Here is a 20,520-nt window from a genome sequence, read left to right on the forward strand (position 1 = left end):
AGCTTAATGGAAAGTTTAACTACCTTGAGGAGATGCGCATGTTATTTGTGGGTTCTGGTTAGATGATTTATTTAGAGAGTTATGGCCCTTTGTAATTTTTACATTGCTAAACCATCCATCGTATTATTTTTTCCAAAGTTAAGCAACTCAAGACGTTTCCTTTTATCTGAATATATAGTGCAATATTGTAACAAAAAAACCTTTGGGGAGCATCACCCGTCTCAGACGGTTTCTTGTTTTTTACTACTGTCATTACAAATTAGACAGAATTTATACAAAAAAGTATTTATTTGTTTTAAAGGATGACGGCACTCACCTGTATTACTTGTCTGCATACGATGATTCTTTTTCGACTGAATGAAGTAGACATCGCAATTCAGAATTGTTTCGGCCAACTGTACTTAATTCAATCGCACTGTGTTATGCTTATGCGAAGAATACTACTGTGATTTTACTGTTTACTTTTATTGTCCATCTTTAACACAATATATTTCATAAAAGATAATGTCCTCCTAGAGAGACCGCTCAAACATTTCTATCAATACTAAAAATAAAAATCATTTAAACAAAAATGGCTACTAAGAACTAAATGGTACGTGTTTATGCAATTGTGCCGGAGTTGTAAATAATTACGTTGATGCTGGTGATTGTTAACTGTTTTGATAATTAGAATACTAAGTTCGATATATGGCGATATTAGAATTTAAAATGAAACAAAAAGTAAACGTCAAACACATGTGTAAAGCTATAAATGCACTAGTAAATGTCTTGGTGTAATGCACGGTTGCTTAATAGATTAGTGACGCTTCTAGTTGTCTAAAAGATTGCAAATATGTTTTATGAAGCGATGACTATTTTATTTAGTATATTTTAAATATATGCATAACGTATGTAAACGGCACGTTTTAATGCACTTGAAGCCGTTACGTTTAGTGAATATTCCAATGAAATATGTCTAATGTTTGACGAAGCAGATACAATTCAATGACCTTGATTTTAGCTAAGTGTGGTTAAATAATAAATTAATAAACGAACAAACTGAATTTATAAATAGACGAATATGAGAAATCCGCTTAGAGAAACAAGTTAATTTACCTCGTAGGTCTTGGACGGGGCAAACATAGGTTCGAAACATATGCATTGTATTGGTTTTTAATAAGTACAACATCGAGGCTTCTAGTATAAAGCTTAAGAAATCTCAGAGCAATGTTGCATTTATGTTCATCTATTTGGTGCAAGTAGTGGTAGGTACCGACAGGATTACAGTCGTTTTACGTTATTGCTCGGTAAGAAGTAATGCATTACCAATCTCAAATGATGATAGTTATGATTTTTGCAGTTTATAGCAAATCAGAAAATATGTAATATTTAAGTTAAATCATCCTTATACTAATTGATGACCTTTATATTCATAAGCGTATACTATTTCATACGTTGCATGCTTGATGTAAACGTCAATAGAATGGAAGCTTGCTAAGAATTAAATTCAAAGAAACCATGTGTACATAGCAAATAAATGTTGTTTTATCCGAGTATGTGTCACAATTAAGAAGGAACTAAATCAATTTTAACTGATTTATTGTATTGGCGCTTGATTTTTTGTATAGGCATACACGCGCATTTTAAGAATTACCAGATATTGTACTCTTCGTGAAGATTTCTTATTAGAGATACTAAGTTAATAACCGGCGACTGAACAAGTGCACTTTGTGGTCATAATAAGAATGTGCATGTGTATCAAACATACGGACGATGTTACTTGCAGCGACCCAAACTCTAAACAAGGTGTACCCGTGAAGAGATGTCATAAGCAGCAAGAGATGCAAATTTGCCCAAATAACCATTGCATCATACGTAAAGAACAGAGCAAACAAAATCACAACATTTCATTAAACGGGTAACAAATGGAACGGTTTGAAATGCAATCTTAGATTTAAGAGTAACTCTCGACATAGATTGTTTGTAAATACAATGAACAGTCTTACTACTTATCCTCATTAGCGTATTACACACTAATAAAAGCTAATACTGGTGCAGTTTGTAGCATTTTATAACTCGATTATGTGATATACACCGGATTTACAGACTTAGAATTTTCTGAAAAATGTTTCAATTAGATTTAATTTTCTTCTGCAGTTCAAGATTCAAGACTCCAGCACTAGACTGCTTTTTTAAATCTTAATTATCAGACTAAAGGTCTCGCAATTAAATATCTCATTGTTTCCAGTAATGATTTATTAGTTAATCTCATTGATCGTTGCGATCATCGAATTTTGGTAGTGAGGGTCGTAGCTTCGTCCTTAAACACGATGAGGCGACCTTATTTATTAGGGTGGGGATGGGTTTGGTATTGGGGAATAAATTGAACATCGTCACGATATTTCGGTTTTTGGTACTTAAATAAAGATGTTTATTATTTTTTTGAGGTAACTGAAGTGCAGACGACACAAGCATTTTGCTCGAATATTAGTGTCTCATAGGATAAAACATGTGTTTAATTTACAGGAACGTGCTGAACAACGCAATTAAGATTAATAAAACTTTTAACAAATATTCCTCATTCCAGTCGGTTGTTCATCAACGATTTATAAATTTTATTTTAATGTAATCCCTTTAAAAACAAAACACTGACTTCATGGATTAATATATTAACATTAATTGTTTATTTCAATTTATTAAATATAATTTTCATTTTTTTTATGTAAGATATAATTATCATAAATAATATCCATATTAGAATAGTAAATGGTTACCAAGAACAAAAGAAATAAGTACATGTTTTACACCTGTCTTTACCTACAGCAAGAAAATATTTCGCAAACAAATTCTTATTAACAAAACATATTTTTCGGTTGAGGTTAACGACCTATAAATACAAGAGAATTCGGTTCAGCAAAGCACATATCCCTAGTTCTAAGAATATAAATCAGGGTGGAAAAACAGTACGCAAACTGATCGCAGGCCACTTATTCAGCACCTAGAAATTATAAAAACCTATTAATACCAGTTAATTGGTCACTGATTCACCAGAAAAATATACCTAGGAACTTACCAAAAAAGGAGAAACCGATTAATACCAGTTAGCACTTTTGTGGAAAACTATCATACGAAAAGTCCGGAGATAGCCGACCTATCACGATCGAAATCGCACCCCTATGATCAGAATTTAAGCTTTGCGCAAACCGTATTTTCTGTCTCGCTTTACAGGTATGATTCTTCTAATTATTTATATTTTGGATATTCATTTGTTGTTTGTATTATTTTACTAAGTGCGAAAATTTATAGTTAATTACTGATTTTAGTTTTATTTAGATGTTATTGTTATAATTCATAACATTATGTTGTTAACTCTACAGGATTATTCGGTATGTAAAGAATTGTGTAGAATTTATATGGACCGCAAACTGATATAACAAATATTAAAATGAAGGCTTATTATTGTAAGTTACTGAAATCCTATGTTTCTGAAAATTACTGTAGATGTATTTTATTTAAAATGCTATATAACATGCTTTTATAAACTGTGCATGTAGATTCACATGTATATTATTTGAAAATATTATAATATTTCTCTGTCTCGTTTTACAGAAATAAAATTGTACTGCCTTGGCAAGATCGTTTGTTTTGAATTAATATCATCAAATCATCAAGCAAGGAATATATATAAATATATATATATATATATATATATATATATATATATATATATATATATATATATATATATATATATATAATATATTTAATAATTATTGCTTAACGCGGAAATGGAAATAACATTTCATGAATAACATTTAACACACGAAATAAACATCAAGATATCCTTCTAAATTGGATCAATTTATTTCCAAAATTAGAGATATCTAGTATATTTATTTCTATATTTAGAATATTTCTTACAGAAATTTCTTTAAGCAAACAACGCAGACCCTGATGAGACGCCGCATCATGTGCAGTTTTGTGGCATTTGGGGGTGTCGAAATGAATTAGGTTACCTTTATTTGTTTCGGTATATCTTTCTGGTGGGGAATTTCAGGTCGGATTTATTTATTTATTTATTTATTTCGGTATCATGGTGCAAACACAAGTAACAAACATGTTGCATTCATAAAATAATACGTAAAAATACAAACATGACAATTAACCATGTCACGCAAACCAGTACCAAGGATAGCACAAAAACGAGTGTGATCTCTTATACGTAAGTTATTTCCATTGTGGCCCTTGTTGATGGTGGCATGACATAAAGAGACATAAATTGTTGCTTTATAGTATATCTCAGATGTAAACTGAGCATTACTAATACTTGAATTGGTGGACATTATTGTAGGAATATCACAGTTAAAAATGAGCAAATACAACATGAAGTTAATAAATGACTAAAGTAATTTTAATAGTTATAGCAAATAAAAAAATTATTACAGATAATTACAACATTAACATCACCAAGTGACTAGTGAAATGTAATTAAGAAGCGGAATGTATTTAAACAATTAACATATGATACCGATTACTTAGTAAAAGAATATTATACAATCTGACTTAAAAAGTGGTTTTTGACGGCAACCTTAAACCTATGGGACTCAGATATACTAGTAATAGAAGGAGATAACCCATTCCATAGTTTACAACCCACAAGCGCAAAGGATTTGATATAAAAACCTTTAACCTTCGGAATTGTGAAAGAACTTTGTTCACGGAACCTTGTATTGTGACCATGTGTTTCCTTAACCGGAAAGAAATGCTCACCCTTATAATCCGGGGCTGTACCAGCAACAATTTTAAATACTTGAGTCAGAATATTTTGATCGACTCGTTTGGATACTGAGAGCTATTTAATAGTTTACAATGCTCACGACCAATGTATGACCGTGGGTCTAGATTCAAAACAACCTTACCAACTTATTTTGAGTTACCTGTAACTTGTTCATTCATGATTTATTCAAACCATAGTACCAAAAGGAGCAGGCATAGTCAAAATGACATTGAATAAGTGACATAACCAAAATTTTCTTAGTATGTTGAGTGAGATATTCACGTTTCATATATAAAACACCTAGACCTTCCTAGAGTTTGCCTTTTTAATGACTGAAGAAGCCATTGAATCACAAGATAAATTATGATTCAATGTTACACCAAGATAATTTTGCTCAATAACCTGGCCATTACATGATACATTGAGATAAGGATTAAACCGCAGTTTAGGCTTAGACCCAAAAGAATGGATTCAGCTTTACCTGTTAATGAGCCATTTACTAGCAACATTTATTCCCTTATTCAGGGCATTTTCAACATCAGATTTATTTTTACCGGTAACCATAATGCCAGAATCATCAGCATACAATAAAAGCTTGTTTTTACAACTGCTGACATGTAATTTACATAGATTAAAATCAGAAGGGGTCCTAGGATTAAGCCATGAGGAACACCACAAGCAATATTCGAAAAAGAGGAAAACGTTGTTTTCGATCAGAAAGGTATGATTTAAACCACCTTAAAACATTTTTACTGATACCTAAAGCTTCCATCTTCATTAAAAGTATACCGTGGTCTACAGTATCGGGGTTGGTTCTGCAATTTATGTAGGAATATATTATGGTTGGTTCTGCAATGTATGTAGGAATATATTATTGTGTCTATTTTCTATATCTATATGTTGGTTAATCATCGAGCTTTGGATGTTTTCTGCAGTGTTGTTGCTCGGGGAACTTAGGGTATGGGTTGCACGTTGTCGGGCGCAGATTGCTGAAAAACCGGATGAAATTGTATTTTGGACAACAGAGGCTTCGTAGACGGAGTTTTGTTTATAAACTTTGTAACACACGTGACAGCTTTAGACCTGGTGTCTAAAATCACAAATGTATAAAGGTTTTTCTTTTTGTGAGTGGGAATGATTACTACATATTAATATATAAGTCGAATGCGTTTTAATTGGACACTACCTCAATTGCTCACATATTTGTGAGCGAATATCACTTGCAACTACTGTACAATTAACAATCATGGACTGCGTTTGTCCTTTCTGTTAAAGCAGAGTAACTATACTTAGAATCTATTTTTTAATCAATTTGCATCAAGAATTGCATCAAGAATTTCAATAAATTATCAAAGCCTGCATTTGGACATGTTATAACGCAAGCTTCTCACAGCTCTAAAATGTTAAAGGCTTTGATTTTATTATTGTCACCTCCATAAAGTCGAAGGAAACTATATTTCAGTAAAGCTAAATTATTCTTCCAGAGAAATCAGTTAGAATCACACTAGACAAATTTGCTTTTTCTAAGTGAAAACGAAAGTAAACAACAGCGCTCAATTCGACAACGGACGTTATTATTACGGTAACTTTGACGTCGGAAAGGACGTTATTATTACGGTAACTTTAACGTCGGAAAGCATGAATCCGTGTTCCTTGCTCCATAGAAAAACAAATGTTCTATGTAAAGATTAATTGCGTCCATAAGTGGGTCAGATTTAAGTCAATGAATCTGAAGATTTGGTTTTTGTGTTTCGAGTCTCCTCAGGTTGAAGAAACCTGCGAAAATGTACGCAAATTTATGAAACAGCCCTCGTATTCATAACAAAGTCGGTCCTAGTCCTAACATAAACAATATAACAGTCAAATTTAAAATCCTCTTTCTTTATCTGAGTATATTGGATTGAAAATTAAGAATAAATAACAACACACAAACATTAAATGAATATTTATTTATTTGTTTTTTTACTGAAAGTGATACAATTCATTATTGATTTCCATTGCCGTTCAGTTCCGTCCTGGGTGCTTGTTCTGAAAGACACGAATAGTTAACTGTAGTTATATTTTAGGAATAAAATTAATTCCGTTAATTGAAATTATATTGCTTACCCGTACGTAAGAATATCATCAGAGTGCAAACAGTCATAGAGTTATTAACTAACATTTTGAATATATAGGCGACCACTTATGTTCCTTCAACACATAGCTAGCATAACAATATTCCTGCACGCGTTTGATATATCTTATGAAATATAAAATCTTCACGATGGACTGCTTTTAAACATAAACGTGTAATATGTTTATATTGTAACTATAAATAGGCTTTACTGTTTGTTTTTGCAAGGCAAACACTTTTGTTACGCAACACCAACGTTTTGTATTTATGACTTGAATTTTATCCATTCAAATGCTAAATAACAATCATTTACTGAGGCACAGGGTTTCAATCAGAAATATGGACTGTGTGGATTATACGTATGCTCTTTGATTGCTTGCTTGCAAATCTGCCTTTTAAGAATCTGTTTACGCATAGCTAATTAAAGATGTCTACTATGCATTTTTGTAATATTGTATTGGTAAGAAAGGTCTTACATCAATTTGCATGCTCGCATCCCTTCGTAATAAATAAGAATCTACTATTATTATTACTTTTGCCGTTATATTTTTCACACTCGTACCTGATCGTTGTTACCATTTAGGGCAGCATCGCATCCTGCACCAATGTTTATGGCACCACCAGCACTTGCCCGCGTACCTCTCCCAGGGATAGCAACGCTTTCTACACGGGCATTTGTGCTTCCAACCGAAACCCATGCCCCCGAATCCCCCGCCCATACCCATTCCGCCACCCATGCCCATTCCGCCACCCATGCCCATTCCGCCACCCATGCCCATTCCGCCACCCATCATCCCATCAAAAGCGCCGCCACCCATCATTCCGGAACCCATTCCACCCATATCATCGTCCATGCCCATTCCGAAGCCTGCAGATAAAAACACAGAAATAATATTTGTATCCTATTACCAGATGTAAATCGTACTATCGCTACGTTTAGACCGATCTCTATCTTAAGAACACTATATGTTTCAATGTGACGTCAAAGCAAATAATGACGTTGAAGTAAACAAACACTTCGGAGTCAACTTGGAAAACCAGCGCTGTTTCTTTGAATTTTAAAGTATTTTACCTTTCCGCGCTACATCGGTTCTAAGTTCTAAGCCTCGCATGATAAACTTGATCTTTATCCAAAACTCACATAATATTCTCTTTATATGTGGACATATTTAATGCACCAAACTAACGATATAATACTCAGAAAATGAACACTTTAAAAAAATAAATCACCCCATTTACACTTGAATCAGATTGAGCAACTTACCAGCGCCACCACCGCCATAGTAGCTGGAACCACCACTACCAAAGCCGGGTGTTCCGACGACTGGAATGGGAATATAAAGAATCTGTGTTAAAACAAATTACATAAATATCGGCGACGATCGGTGTGCCAAGACGTGAAAAGAAGACCATTTATTTATTTTTTATTTTTTTGTTAATGATAACATAAACACTTTGTTCGGTGAATATTGAAATGTGCACCGACGTTGCGGATAGTGTTTATTTAAGTATTTCAATGAGTTTATTGAAAACATGAATGAAAATTCCGTATTCTGAGTTTGTTAATGTCCGGCATTATACGAAATTTTTCAAAGCGGGAAAATGTGATGTTAATTAAATAGTGTAATTTTTGTTTTAATCGGTAAACGTTTTTATACTTTTTCGTTTAGATTACTTTTATTTGCACGTTTGAACCATACGTTGTCGTATGTCTACTAGTTCAGTCTGGTCTTACAAAATAATTTACACTTAACAACAAAGATTATTCAAAATCTTGACTTACCGTACGAGGCTGCCAAGAATACAGCGAAGAAAGCGAAGAGCAAAGTTGCGTTCATGGTAGATGCCGTTCACCTCCTTGATGCAGGTAAAATGCCAAGAGGAACGCGGCCTTTTATACGAGTTTGTTGAAGCATTGGTTAACATGAATGATCGGGAGCGTTATTTTATTGCTAGTTTGACTTTATATACATTTTTATTGTTAAAGTTTATTGCAAATTTGGACATATGTTATAATAAAAGAATAAAACATTACAATTTAAATTTCAAAGCCAATCAAATCAATCAAATATTATAGCGAATGTATAAAAAGTCATATGCTTCTGATAAAACATTACATGTATACATGTATTTTCAATAAGCATGTATTCAATTTTATGCGCAAAAAAAAATTACAGTAAGGCTATATAGTAAGGTTATTTAGGACAAGTAGAAATATATCTGCAGTATGTATTTGTATTTTAACATAATAAATCAATTGTTCAATTACAAAAACTGTAGACTACATCTATTTTTACTAAAATAAAAGTTGTAAGAGCTCTAGTAACAACATGAATATCTGTTTACCGGCCATCAATAACGAATAATTCCAATAGCAATCAACAATGCTCACATTTATAAGTGGCAATAATCTTTAAAATTTGCAAATTCTAATGTGTTTATATTCAGAAATGGATCAAGTCTGAGAACAACTGACGCAGGGACAACAAAATTCACCAATTGCTACCAATCAACCCGGTCTTCTTCATACAGGTGTTTTATGCGAACGTAACAAATTGCACCCAAAAAGCTTCATAAAGAGCTTTCACTTGAATTCTTTGATCAATATCCTATGAAATTAGACAAATTCTAACTCAGTCAGGTGTCAATAAAAGAGCCATACTTCAATCACAAAACAACATTGAAGAACACTTGATCCCAAGGCAGAAATTATTGTCAATAAATTGGCTCCTCACAACGCCGAAAAAAACGTTCCACATCGATTATAAACAGAAAAAATATTAGCAAAATAGGTTTTTCGTTTCATGACGACTAAGGGAACAGATACATGTTGTTTTTTTTAATAAACAATTTTCAATAAATGCAAAATAATTGAATAAATGTTCGCCGTGATTTGATAAAGGGTATGTATTTGAGAGAAGAACTATAAGGTTTTCGCAGTACTCAACCCACTTTTCGGTTGATGTACAAGACTGAAAGAAAATAAAATTGGTCCAAATCAGAAGCAATCGCAATGACATGTCCTTAAGCTTTGATAACAGTTGATCCATTCGAAAGTTAAAACGACAGACAGGCAGGTGATTGAGAATAAAACTTCTTGTAAAGGGTTGAATCAATACCCTCTAGTTATTGTCATGTTGTCATCCTGGATCAATTTAATTGAGGGAATCCTAAAGATAAATAGCTTATACGGTATTTTATGATTTTGATATTTCCTCATTTAATATTGTAGTCTTGACAAGTATTTCTAACTTTTAACCGCTAATTATCTTTACTGTGATGAACAGAGAAATTACATTGATAAAAAGTGTATTTACGATTAACTTGAAATCTAAAAATGTAGTCAGACTGGCGAGAAATATATCGTGCATAATTTCGAAGCAATGTTCTATACTAAATTCTTTGTAGACAGATCATACACACAATTGAATTTTCGTAGAATTGTGTTTTTTACTAATGTCAATGCAAATTAACAGTATTCATACTTAAAAGTATGTATTTGTTTTAAAGGATGAAAGCACTCACCTGCATAAATGGTCTGCATACGATACATCTTTTCCGACTGAATAAAGTTAACATAGCATTTCAGAATTGTTTCGGCCAAATGTACTTAATTCAAGTGCATTGTGTAATACTTATCCGTCAGTATACGGTTCGTTTTTATTGAAAAAACAACAACGTCAAACACGTGTATAAAGCTATTAATTCACGAGTAAATGTCTTGGTGTAATGCACGGTTGCTAAATAGATTAGTGACGCTTCTAGTTGTGTAATAAATAGCAAATATGATTTATAAAGCGATGAATATTTTGTTCAGTACATTTTAAACATATGCATAAAGTATATTAATGATACGTTTTAATGCACTTCAAGCCGTTAAGTTTAGTGAATATCCCAATGAAATAGATCTAGTGTTTGACGAAGCCGCTAGTATTCCATGACCTCCATCGAATTCGGTAAACTGTTGTATTCTAGCTAAGTGTGGATAAATAATAAATTAATAAATAAACTGAATGTATACATAGACATGACAATTCTGCTTATGGATACAAGTTTATTTACCTCGTACGTGCTGGCCGAGACCACCCTGCTACAAATCGAACACAGTCTATGTGTGAAATATATGCATTGTATTGGTTGGCAATACGTACAACATCGAGGCTGCTAGTATACGGCTCAAGAAAGCACAGCGTAGTGTAGCATTTATGATTGATTGTGTTCACCTTTTTGGTGCAAATAGTGGTAGGCACCGACAAGGTTACAGTAGTTTTACGTTTCCGCTCGGTAAGCAGTAATTCATAACGATCGAAAAATATGTTTTAATTAAGTTAAATCATCCTTATAAAAATTGATAACCTTTATATCCATAAGCGTATAATATTTTATACGTTGCATTCTTGATGTTGACGTCAATAAAAAGGAAAAAATGTATGCTTACTGAGAATGAAATTAAACGAAACCATATGTACCTAGCAAATAGTTATACTTTTATCCGAGTATATGTCGAATTTAAGAAGGGCCTAAATTAATTGAAACGGATTTATTGTATTGGCGCTCGATTTTTATGCCCGCGGATCGATAGATCGGGGGTATATTGTTTTTGGCCTGTCTGTCATTGTATGTGTCTGTGTGTGTGTGTGTGTGTGTGTGTGTGTGTGTGTGTGTGTGCGTGCGTGCGTGCGTGCGTGCGTGCGTGCGTGCGTGCGTGCGTGCGTGCGTGCGTGCGTGCGTGTGTGTGTGTGTGTCCCAAAACTTTAACCAAAACTTTAACCTTCTCATAACTTTTGCAATATTGAACGTAGCAACTTGATATTTGGCATGCATGTGTATCTCATGGAGCTGCACATTTCGAGTGGTGAAAGGTCAAGGTCATCCTTCAAGGTCAAAGGTCAAACAAAAAATTCAAAGCGTCGCATTATGGGGCATTGTGTTTCTGACAAACACATCTCTTGTTTGTTTAGAAATGCATGCGTATTTTATGAATCACCAGACATTGTACTCTTCGTGAAGAATAGTATTTAGCGATTCTAATGTATTAAGTTAATCACCGGCGACTGAAAGAGTTCATTTTGTGTTCATGACCAGAATGTGCATTGTAGCAAACATACAGACGATGTAACTTGCAGCGACCCAAACTCGTACCAGTGAAGAGATTTCATAAGAAGCAAGAGATGCAAATTTGCCTAAATTACCATTGCATCGTACGTAAAGAACATAGCAAACAAAAGCTCACCATTTCATTAAACGGGTAACGAATGTTACAGTTTTAAATACAATTTTAGATATTAGAGATACTCTCGACAAAAATTTAGTGTAAACACAGTTAAGTGCCGAACATACCCTGAGTAACTGCAAAACAGCACAGGTCCATCACGGCAGCAATATTGAGCATGTTTGTGTCTTCGGAATTGCATAAGCTTCCACATGAAACATAAACGCCTTACATAGACGGTATGCAGAGTAGATGATGAGATGACAACGCTAATTATATCAATCAACAATTTAAAAAAAAAGTGTATTATATCTATGTTTACAAGATTTACAAGCGCAGTTTGCATGTCAACCATTCACATCAACTAGTACTTAATAGTTGTATATTATTTATATAATATCTACATTGAATGTCATAGTAAATATAATGAAAGTTTTGTATCGGGTGCGGATCAAGCAATCAATAAAAACAACACCGATGGGCAGGTAATCACCGCGAATTGTTATATTGTAACACGAAATCAATGACCATATTGAGTTATATGTATTTCATAGATGTCAATAGTTTTCCTATGTTACAATTAATTTATCATAAATGAAAAATAGAGAAACAATAATTTCCTGCTGCTTCAATTATTGTGTTCGCTCCGAAAACATTAGCTACAGTTAAATAGAAATAATATGATATATAGGATCTGGCATGAGTTGTCATATCATACCATATTTTATTAAACGAGTTCAGGAATGTTGTTAGTAAGCGAGCCTTTGGCGAGCTTACTAACCAATTTCTTAGACGAGTTTAATAAAATATGGTATGCTATGACAACGAGTGTCAGATCTTTTTTATCATATGCTTTTAAATGAGCAAATTAAATAAATATTTACGCAAACATAATGATAAATCCCGAATGTTGTTTACATTTCGTGACGTCATTTGACGTTGCAACGTCATTTCAGCAAAATAACAAAATGCGATTGGTCAATGAACGAAAAATAAGCCAATGCAAACGCTTAAAAAGTAGATTACACATGTGTAATAAAAACAATATGAAATGGTTATATTACATGGGAAACAGAGTATGGTATGTGATAAAATATGATACTAACTTAATATACAAAGTAACGAATGCACAAAATGTTTTATGTTTAAGTATAAATGCTGTCTGTAAATCCACATATAACAATCAATATGCCGCTTATCTTTCTACAACGTGCATTCACCCGCCGGGCGCATCAATGACGTCATCTTACTATTACGAAACAATATTTCGTCTTAATTGTTGACATGCCAATGGCTTTTTAAAGATTGTTTTCGGATAATGTTAAAAATTTATTTCAAAATATTATTTAGAGTGGAAAACAGACATAACCTTGTGGTGTTTTTCACATTTAGACAAACTTGCGTAAAAATTATAAATACTGAAAATATTTAAAAAAATCACACCACGTACTGATCCCTGAGTCTACTCTAAAATAGAAGAATAAATCTGTCTTTAATATCAGACTCAGACAATCACAAAACATCTGTTGATTCTTTATTATTCCATTGTGTAATATTTGCAATTTAATGATAGTATTTAGGAAACAATTTCCTTACATAGTTTGTTTAAGTTGTAAGAAATATTTAACAAGGAATTTACCTATATAAAAGAAATCGACCAAAATCATATCATGACAATGAATTTGTTGAGGAATGCATATTTAACAGTCTTTTTCAGTATTTTCTGTGAATACTTTCAATATAATTGCGACAAACAATACGCATACTTCGTGATCATACTGTAAGATTGACAACACTTTAGAATAGACTATCTTGAACGCAACCTTTTTTGAATTCCCATGTCTTTTTTATACAAAAAATGTTCATCGAAATTGTAGTTTTGCAATAAAATGTTTACACAAAAAATGATGTGTGAATAGGGAAACATGTTCAATGAAAGCTCTAAGCATCCTTACCATATCATTATCATTTATGACGTAACAATCAATTACAAGCATTTTCATTGAGCAACTTTGTGGAAAGCTAAACACTTTTTTTACGTCCACGAACACGATCGAATGTCAGAGTTGTTTTTTTTATTGGTCGGAGCTAAAAAACGTTACATGCAGAATTGTAACAAATAAAGGTTGTGATTGTAGTTAGCTACTCGAATAACATTATACTGATTTTATGCTTGAACCTCTTTGACACATGCATGTCCATGTTACTTTGCCGAATATATGCTAACACACTAGCATTAAAAGACTTGTCCTAAAAAAAACACTTACAATACATCTATTTAATTCAACTTTCCAACACTGTGTGATTCGCGATTTTGCTTTAAAATAAGTAAAACAAATTTTAATTTGGACGATACTCCGTTTGCTTGGATGCATTTAAGGTACTTGCAACAAACATTCTTAAAGCATTTAAAAAATGATATTTTTAAATGTTAAACGATGTGACATAACCATATTGTTTATTCTTATGGTAGAAATTTAAGTACAGATAGATTTAATAATAGGGAATATTTTAATAATATGTTTGAGAAATTAATTAGTAACTGTTATAATTACTGATATGTAAGAAAATGTTGAAAGGTTATTTACATCAATATTTCTATCTTATACGTAAACAGAAGTTAAAAGTTTAAAGTGATCAAACTATTTGAGAGTTCATCTTGTAAAGTAGCTGTATGTTGCGGGTATTTAGGAATTAACATAACAAATGTCTTTGGATGGGGTATGTTATGAAGTTTGAAAAATTGATTATGGAAGTATGGTTTCGTTTGAAAAATTGATTATGGAAGTAGGGTTTCATTTCTCCAATGTAGTTCATTTATCGGGAATATGTTGATTTGTCTTTAGCCCTTGATTAACAATTCGGCTCGTACATAACAAGCCCCAATTCAGATATGGTATATAATGAAATTTAAATAATTGAAATATCCAATTTCCCAATGTACATAACAAATGTAAGTTCGGATTGAGTGTGTATCTTATGGGTATCGGGGTTCACGTAATCGATTATAGGAGTGTTAGGTTTCACACTACTAATGTGGTTTGTCCATAGAGAGCATCTGTTTGTATGATCAAGTATGCAAATGAAATGTTCCCAAAGTGATAATTGTATATTGCACTCTTCTGCTGTGACATGTGGTAGGTGTATAAGCGATCCATCCAATCAACAAGGGTTATTCGAAGGGGTGGGTTTAGAAAATCGGGGTAAGAAAACAGTTAACCAACCAAGAATGAGAAAGGAAATATCTTAATTTTATGTTCATGTACCTTGGAATAAAATGCTGTGCTTTGTTGTAAGAAGGGATTCTAGGAGTCCTAGTTTGACAATCGAGTAGAGCAGTCACGTTGTCTCGACGTGGCGGCCAATTGGCCGCCGCGCTGTAAAATTGTACTTCATGAACATTAGAAGCGTTGTGTTAGAAATTATTTAACAGAAATAAATCTCGATGAAAACAGAAATGAACTTTGTTTGTTACTGTGTGTTAGCCACGAACGATGCGTAATTACGTGACAACGACCATAAACTTAGACGTATGTATGCACACATTCTTAACACTACCGACTGACTAACGTCACTGATTGCCAACAATTTTAATGAATTTTCTGTTTCGGCAAGGGAAAAAAACAATTTCAATGAAACACAATTAAGGATATTTGTGTGAGAGTGTGTTCAAAAGATAATTCAAAGTAAACAATATGTACATATGCAAGCAGATGGTGTACCCTGTGTCAACGAATACAAGGCTGTTGAACAAACGCCGTGCAAAAGATGTATTATTCATGCTTCATATATTGACATGACACACATATCTTCTTAATGTCTTCTCATCGATATTCTACGTTGTGCATTTTGGAAATGTAGGCATCCATTTTTGTGACAAAGAAATGACAAATAAGAATGGTTATATGGTTGTGGTTGATAAATTTGTGAAACTCTACCTTCCGCAAGTGTGTTCAACAACAATGTATGTGTGTGTTTTTGTATAACACGGACACTTTTTGTTCGATCAATGTATTTTTTAAATTATATGTAACGTTTATTATAAATCGTGACATGTATTAAAACCCTCTTGCTCAAATAAAAGGAAGGCTTTCTTTTCGCAAACGTGTGTGTATTTTGTTTCTAAAAATTATTAAATAAACACACCGGCCTGTTTTTATTTTACTCACCTGTCCTTATTAAATAATTACCGTCTTTTATGTTATATACGCCACTGAACACTCATTCTGTCGTTTATTTAATACGTGTTACTTTTTTATATGTCCTTTATTCAAGGAACATTATTGTTATTAATATCTACTATAAAAGTGGAATAAAACTTTACTACGTTAAGAACTGGGCGCTAATCATATATTAAATCGCACGCTAAATTAAATATTAAATATTATATTCACAAGCTAAATTAGCAATCAGCTAAAATAACACTGTTGAAAACCCCACATCAAATCACCTGTAAGGTAATACTCTTGAACATGTTGGCTTATTTGTGTTAGTGTCCCCTTAGTGCTCGATATTTGCTGTGTTTCATCATTAAATCAATGCGCCGTATACAGAAATGTCTGGAGCCGACATGCCTTTAACAATACACGTTTGCTTTATTTATGACAATTTTCAATATTATGTATCATTTAGATTGTGAGTTTTTGACTTTAATACAAGCTGTTTGTCATTGTTAACATGCAACCGCATGTAATGATTAATATGCTAACTTTAAGAAATAAAATTTAAGATAAATAAACCATGCTGATTATACTAGTACATGATGCTGAGAGGTAATTTAACCCATTTATGCCTAGCGTCTGGAAAAAAAGCCTTGGCAAAAGCGTAGACCCAGATGAGTCGCCACATGATGCGGCGTCTCATCAGGGTCTGCGCTGTTGCTAAATATATAAAAATAAATATACTAGACATCCCTAATTTTGGAAATAAATTGATCCAATTTAGAAGGATGGGAGAGTCCACTAGGCATACATGGGTTAAGTTCCAATCGTGTTTAAGAAATCAATCTTCAAAATAAAACCTAAGCTTTTATTAAGCAGTTTCTACATAAGAACTATTCAAGCCAACTCAATAATTTGTGTTAAAACTTTTAAGATGAAAGGAAAGCTATCGAGTCGAGCACACACATCCATCAGCCTCGATTTGAGTAAAGTTTATTATAGTCGCTGTAAGGAAAGATGAAGTTGATCGTTATCGTTTGTAATAAGTCCCAATATATTCGGTAATTGATCAAACGCAGACGTATCTGATCAATCAAATAATAATTACGACACATGTCGCGGGTAATTAACAGTACATCCATTCAATCTAATCGATAATTAACTTTTTTACCAAATGTAATACCAACTGTAATTTTTGCAGTCTAATCGGATTACAGTTAAAGACAAGTTGACTTTAACTTCAATTTATTTAAACCAAATAATATGGTGCTCGTTTGTAAAAACACACCATTGGTTGTACTTACTTCATTTTGAGGTACCATATAATGCTGCCTGGAGGTGTTCAGCTTTGTGGCATTTAAAGGTTGCCGGACTGAATTAGGTTATCCTTGTTTGTTCTGTTATATCTCTCTGGTGGGGACTTTCAGGTAGGAGTTGGTTTTGTAATTTCTGGTGGGATATAGTATTGTGTGTATTTTCTAAATCCATATGTTTGTTAATCATCGAGTTTTGGATGTTTTCTGCTGTTTTGTCGCTCGGTGAATGGTGTGAGGTGATCGTTGTCTGGCGCAGATTGCAGACAAACCGGGTAAAATGATATTTTGGGCCGCAGGGGCTACGTAGACGGAGTTTCTTGTATAAACTTTTGTAACACACGTTACAACTGTAGACCGGTTGTCTTATATCACAAATGTATACATTGTTTTCTTTTTGTGATTGGAAATGGTCACTACACATTTAAATACATGTATTAAGTCAAATGCGTTTTAATTGGACACTGCCTCAATTGCTCACGGATTTGCGCGTTAATATCACTGGCAAATGTTTTACTATTAGCAATCAGGAACTGCGTTTGTCCTTTATATTGAAGCAGTGTAAACATATTTATAAGTCTGAAAAATATTTAAAATATTGTTCATCAAGAATTGCGATTACTTAACAAATCCCGCATTATGAAAGGTTTTTTACGCAAGCTTCTCATAGTTCTTTAACCCATTTATGCCTAGCGTCTAGAAAAAATGCCTTGGCAAACAGCGTAGACCCTGATGAGACGCCGCATGATGCGGCGTCTAATCAGGGTCTGCGCTGTTTGCTTCAATGAATTTCTGTAAGAAATATTCAATATAAAGAAATAAATATACTAGATATCCCTAATTTTGGAAATAAATTGATCCAATTTACAAGGATGGAAGAGTCCATTAGGCATAAATGGGTTAGTGTTAAAGGCTTTCATTTCATTATTGTCACCTCCGAAAAGTCGAAGGAAGAAGGCCGAGTTGGTTGTGTATATGTTTCAATAATTTGTCAGCAAAGCTAAATTAAACTTGCATACAAAGTAGCTTGCATCACACTGGAAAATTGTGGTTTATCTATGAAAAACCAACAACTTACATTACATACTATTCTGATTATTTTTTTCAATTTGACGATAAAAACCAAAAAAGTCACATTTTATTTGATCCCACGCCATATTATTATACAAAATACACCGATCTGTGTGGATGCATATAACATCATAAGACTTTAGTGACAATGAAGTCCAATTATGAAAATATAATGGCGTGGTTATTTATTGGATGCAAACTTTAGTTTATATAAAAAACATTCTTCTAATTGAAACAATAACACAGAAAATTTGGCTTCAACATAAAAGAAATTAAGACCAGTAGAAATACCAATCAGATGTTTCAAATAAATTAATTAAATATGAATGCATCGTAATATTTTTGCTTTAAAGATTAATAAGTCTATCTGACATTTCTTTTGAGTATACATAAGTATCCAGAAATGCCAAATGTATTCTAAGAAGGAGCAATTACAACCAGTGATAATAAGTAGTGATAACGCTTGTTGGCTAGTTGCCATTCGTGTTTTACGTCATGTATATTTATCTGAACCTCTTCAATGCGGGTTGACAACAAAGTGTTCATTCAATTAACATTAAAAAGAGATTAACCGTTATAACATACGGACAGCAAAAAGATGGAACAACATATACACTGTTTCCAAGCAACGAGTTCTTTCACTTCAGCAAGCAAACCTGATACTACATGATCAGTAATGCTTTATACATTGTAACTTTTGATTGGTTATTGAATGTTTTACACTTAATAAGTTGTCTAGTTCAACATAAAAGAGAAAGTATGAAATGATTAATTTATACGTATGCTGCACTCAACATTGCAAGGCGTTGTAAAGAAAAAACAAGATATTTCGGTTTTACTTTTTTATTAACATCAAACAAGATACAAAACCGTGTATAAAAAAACAGGTGTGCGTTAATCTAGTAATTCTACAACAGATTGCGCGTCTTACAAAAACGAAATCTACAACAAAGTGGATAAAGGGTTCCTTATAAACAAACCAGACGAATAAATATATGTTTATTTGTTCACGGTTTGTTAGACAACAATATAAAGAAGTAAAACTCCATCTGCTGGAGCAGTATTGTATTCTTATTATATACACTTTTCTTTCGATCTTTCGCAAATCCAAACTGTCCGCTTCCAATGATGCACGGTGATAACAGGTTTTATTTTTACAATTGATCGAAACGACCTTAAGAACAGTTAATGTAACAATGGTTTGCATTGTTGTGTGTATTATGGCTGTTTACTCATCGTAATGGTGATGCAGTGGGCGAACCTGATTGGTATTAAGATTTACGAGCACGCTTTTTAACGTTGTACTTGAATAGACGAAATTATCATATTATTTAACATAGTTGTGATAAACAGCTAATTGGCCATGACCCATTTTGTGTTTTCACTTTTTCAACCGTGGAAATATGACTTCAGAAACAGCGCTTCATAATATGTTTGTCCTACACATACTGCACTAGCTAAATCACATGAACAATCTTCAATATGATTTTTTCTTCTAAAGAATAAAATTGCTGCTATTCTACTGCTCTTTTCAGTATTTAAATCGTGGGAAACATATACGAGCGTCTTCACATTGGTTTTTAGTAAGGTGTTATTTTAGGTCTTTGTGTAAAATTTATACAAATCATCAATATTTTCGAAAATACAGTCCACATTCACCTTGTTTTTTCCTTGGATTTTCCTCTTAATGATTCCTAAGAAGTTGCTAAGTTAGATAATACAAGATCTATGACCAAGACTTGAATTGCCTCCCAGTTTAGCAAGCTTTGGCTCAGAATACTGATGCATTTTTACGTGGTTTATAGAGATAATGCACGTTTTCGAGGGCATGATCATCTGCGGGCGCTCGAAAAATCCGTTCCTGCCCGAGTGCGCAGCACGAGGGGAGGAACGGA

At 33.1% G+C, this 20,520-nt stretch overlaps 2 protein-coding genes across 2 annotated transcripts in view; both read right to left on the reverse strand.

Annotated features, from left to right (window-relative positions):
* The window catches only part of LOC127841657 (uncharacterized), a 425,798-nt gene that overhangs the window by 94,841 nt on the left and 310,437 nt on the right, over positions 1-20,520 (reverse strand). The gene's annotated exons all lie outside the window — the stretch shown is intronic.
* LOC127841666 (keratin, type II cytoskeletal I-like) lies at positions 6,691-8,753 on the reverse strand. The gene is made up of 4 exons (XM_052370704.1): positions 8,653-8,753; positions 8,134-8,193; positions 7,432-7,737; positions 6,691-6,784 (listed from the first exon to the last, which is right to left on the reverse strand). Exons 1-3 carry the CDS (start codon positions 8,705-8,707, stop codon positions 7,442-7,444), a joined length of 411 nt encoding a protein of 136 aa, XP_052226664.1. The 5' UTR covers positions 8,708-8,753; the 3' UTR covers positions 6,691-6,784; positions 7,432-7,441.

Source organism: Dreissena polymorpha, chromosome 8, assembly GCF_020536995.1.
Source record: "Dreissena polymorpha isolate Duluth1 chromosome 8, UMN_Dpol_1.0, whole genome shotgun sequence".
In the NCBI taxonomy this organism is placed as follows: Eukaryota; Metazoa; Mollusca; class Bivalvia; order Myida; family Dreissenidae; genus Dreissena; species Dreissena polymorpha.

What these genes read in the sequence shown, in the direction of transcription:
- LOC127841666 (XM_052370704.1), bottom strand. Translation starts at nt 8,707, where the DNA reads ATGAACGCAACTTTGCTCTTCGCTTTCTTCGCTGTATTCTTGGCAGCC. An exon ending in ATTCTTGGCAGCCTCGTACG is followed by an intron (nt 8,194 to 8,652) that starts GTAAGTCAAGAT and finishes TTCCCATTCCAG; the next exon opens with TCGTCGGAACACCCGGCTTT. An exon ending in CTATGGCGGTGGTGGCGCTG is followed by an intron (nt 7,738 to 8,133) that starts GTAAGTTGCTCA and finishes TTTTATCTGCAG; the next exon opens with GCTTCGGAATGGGCATGGAC.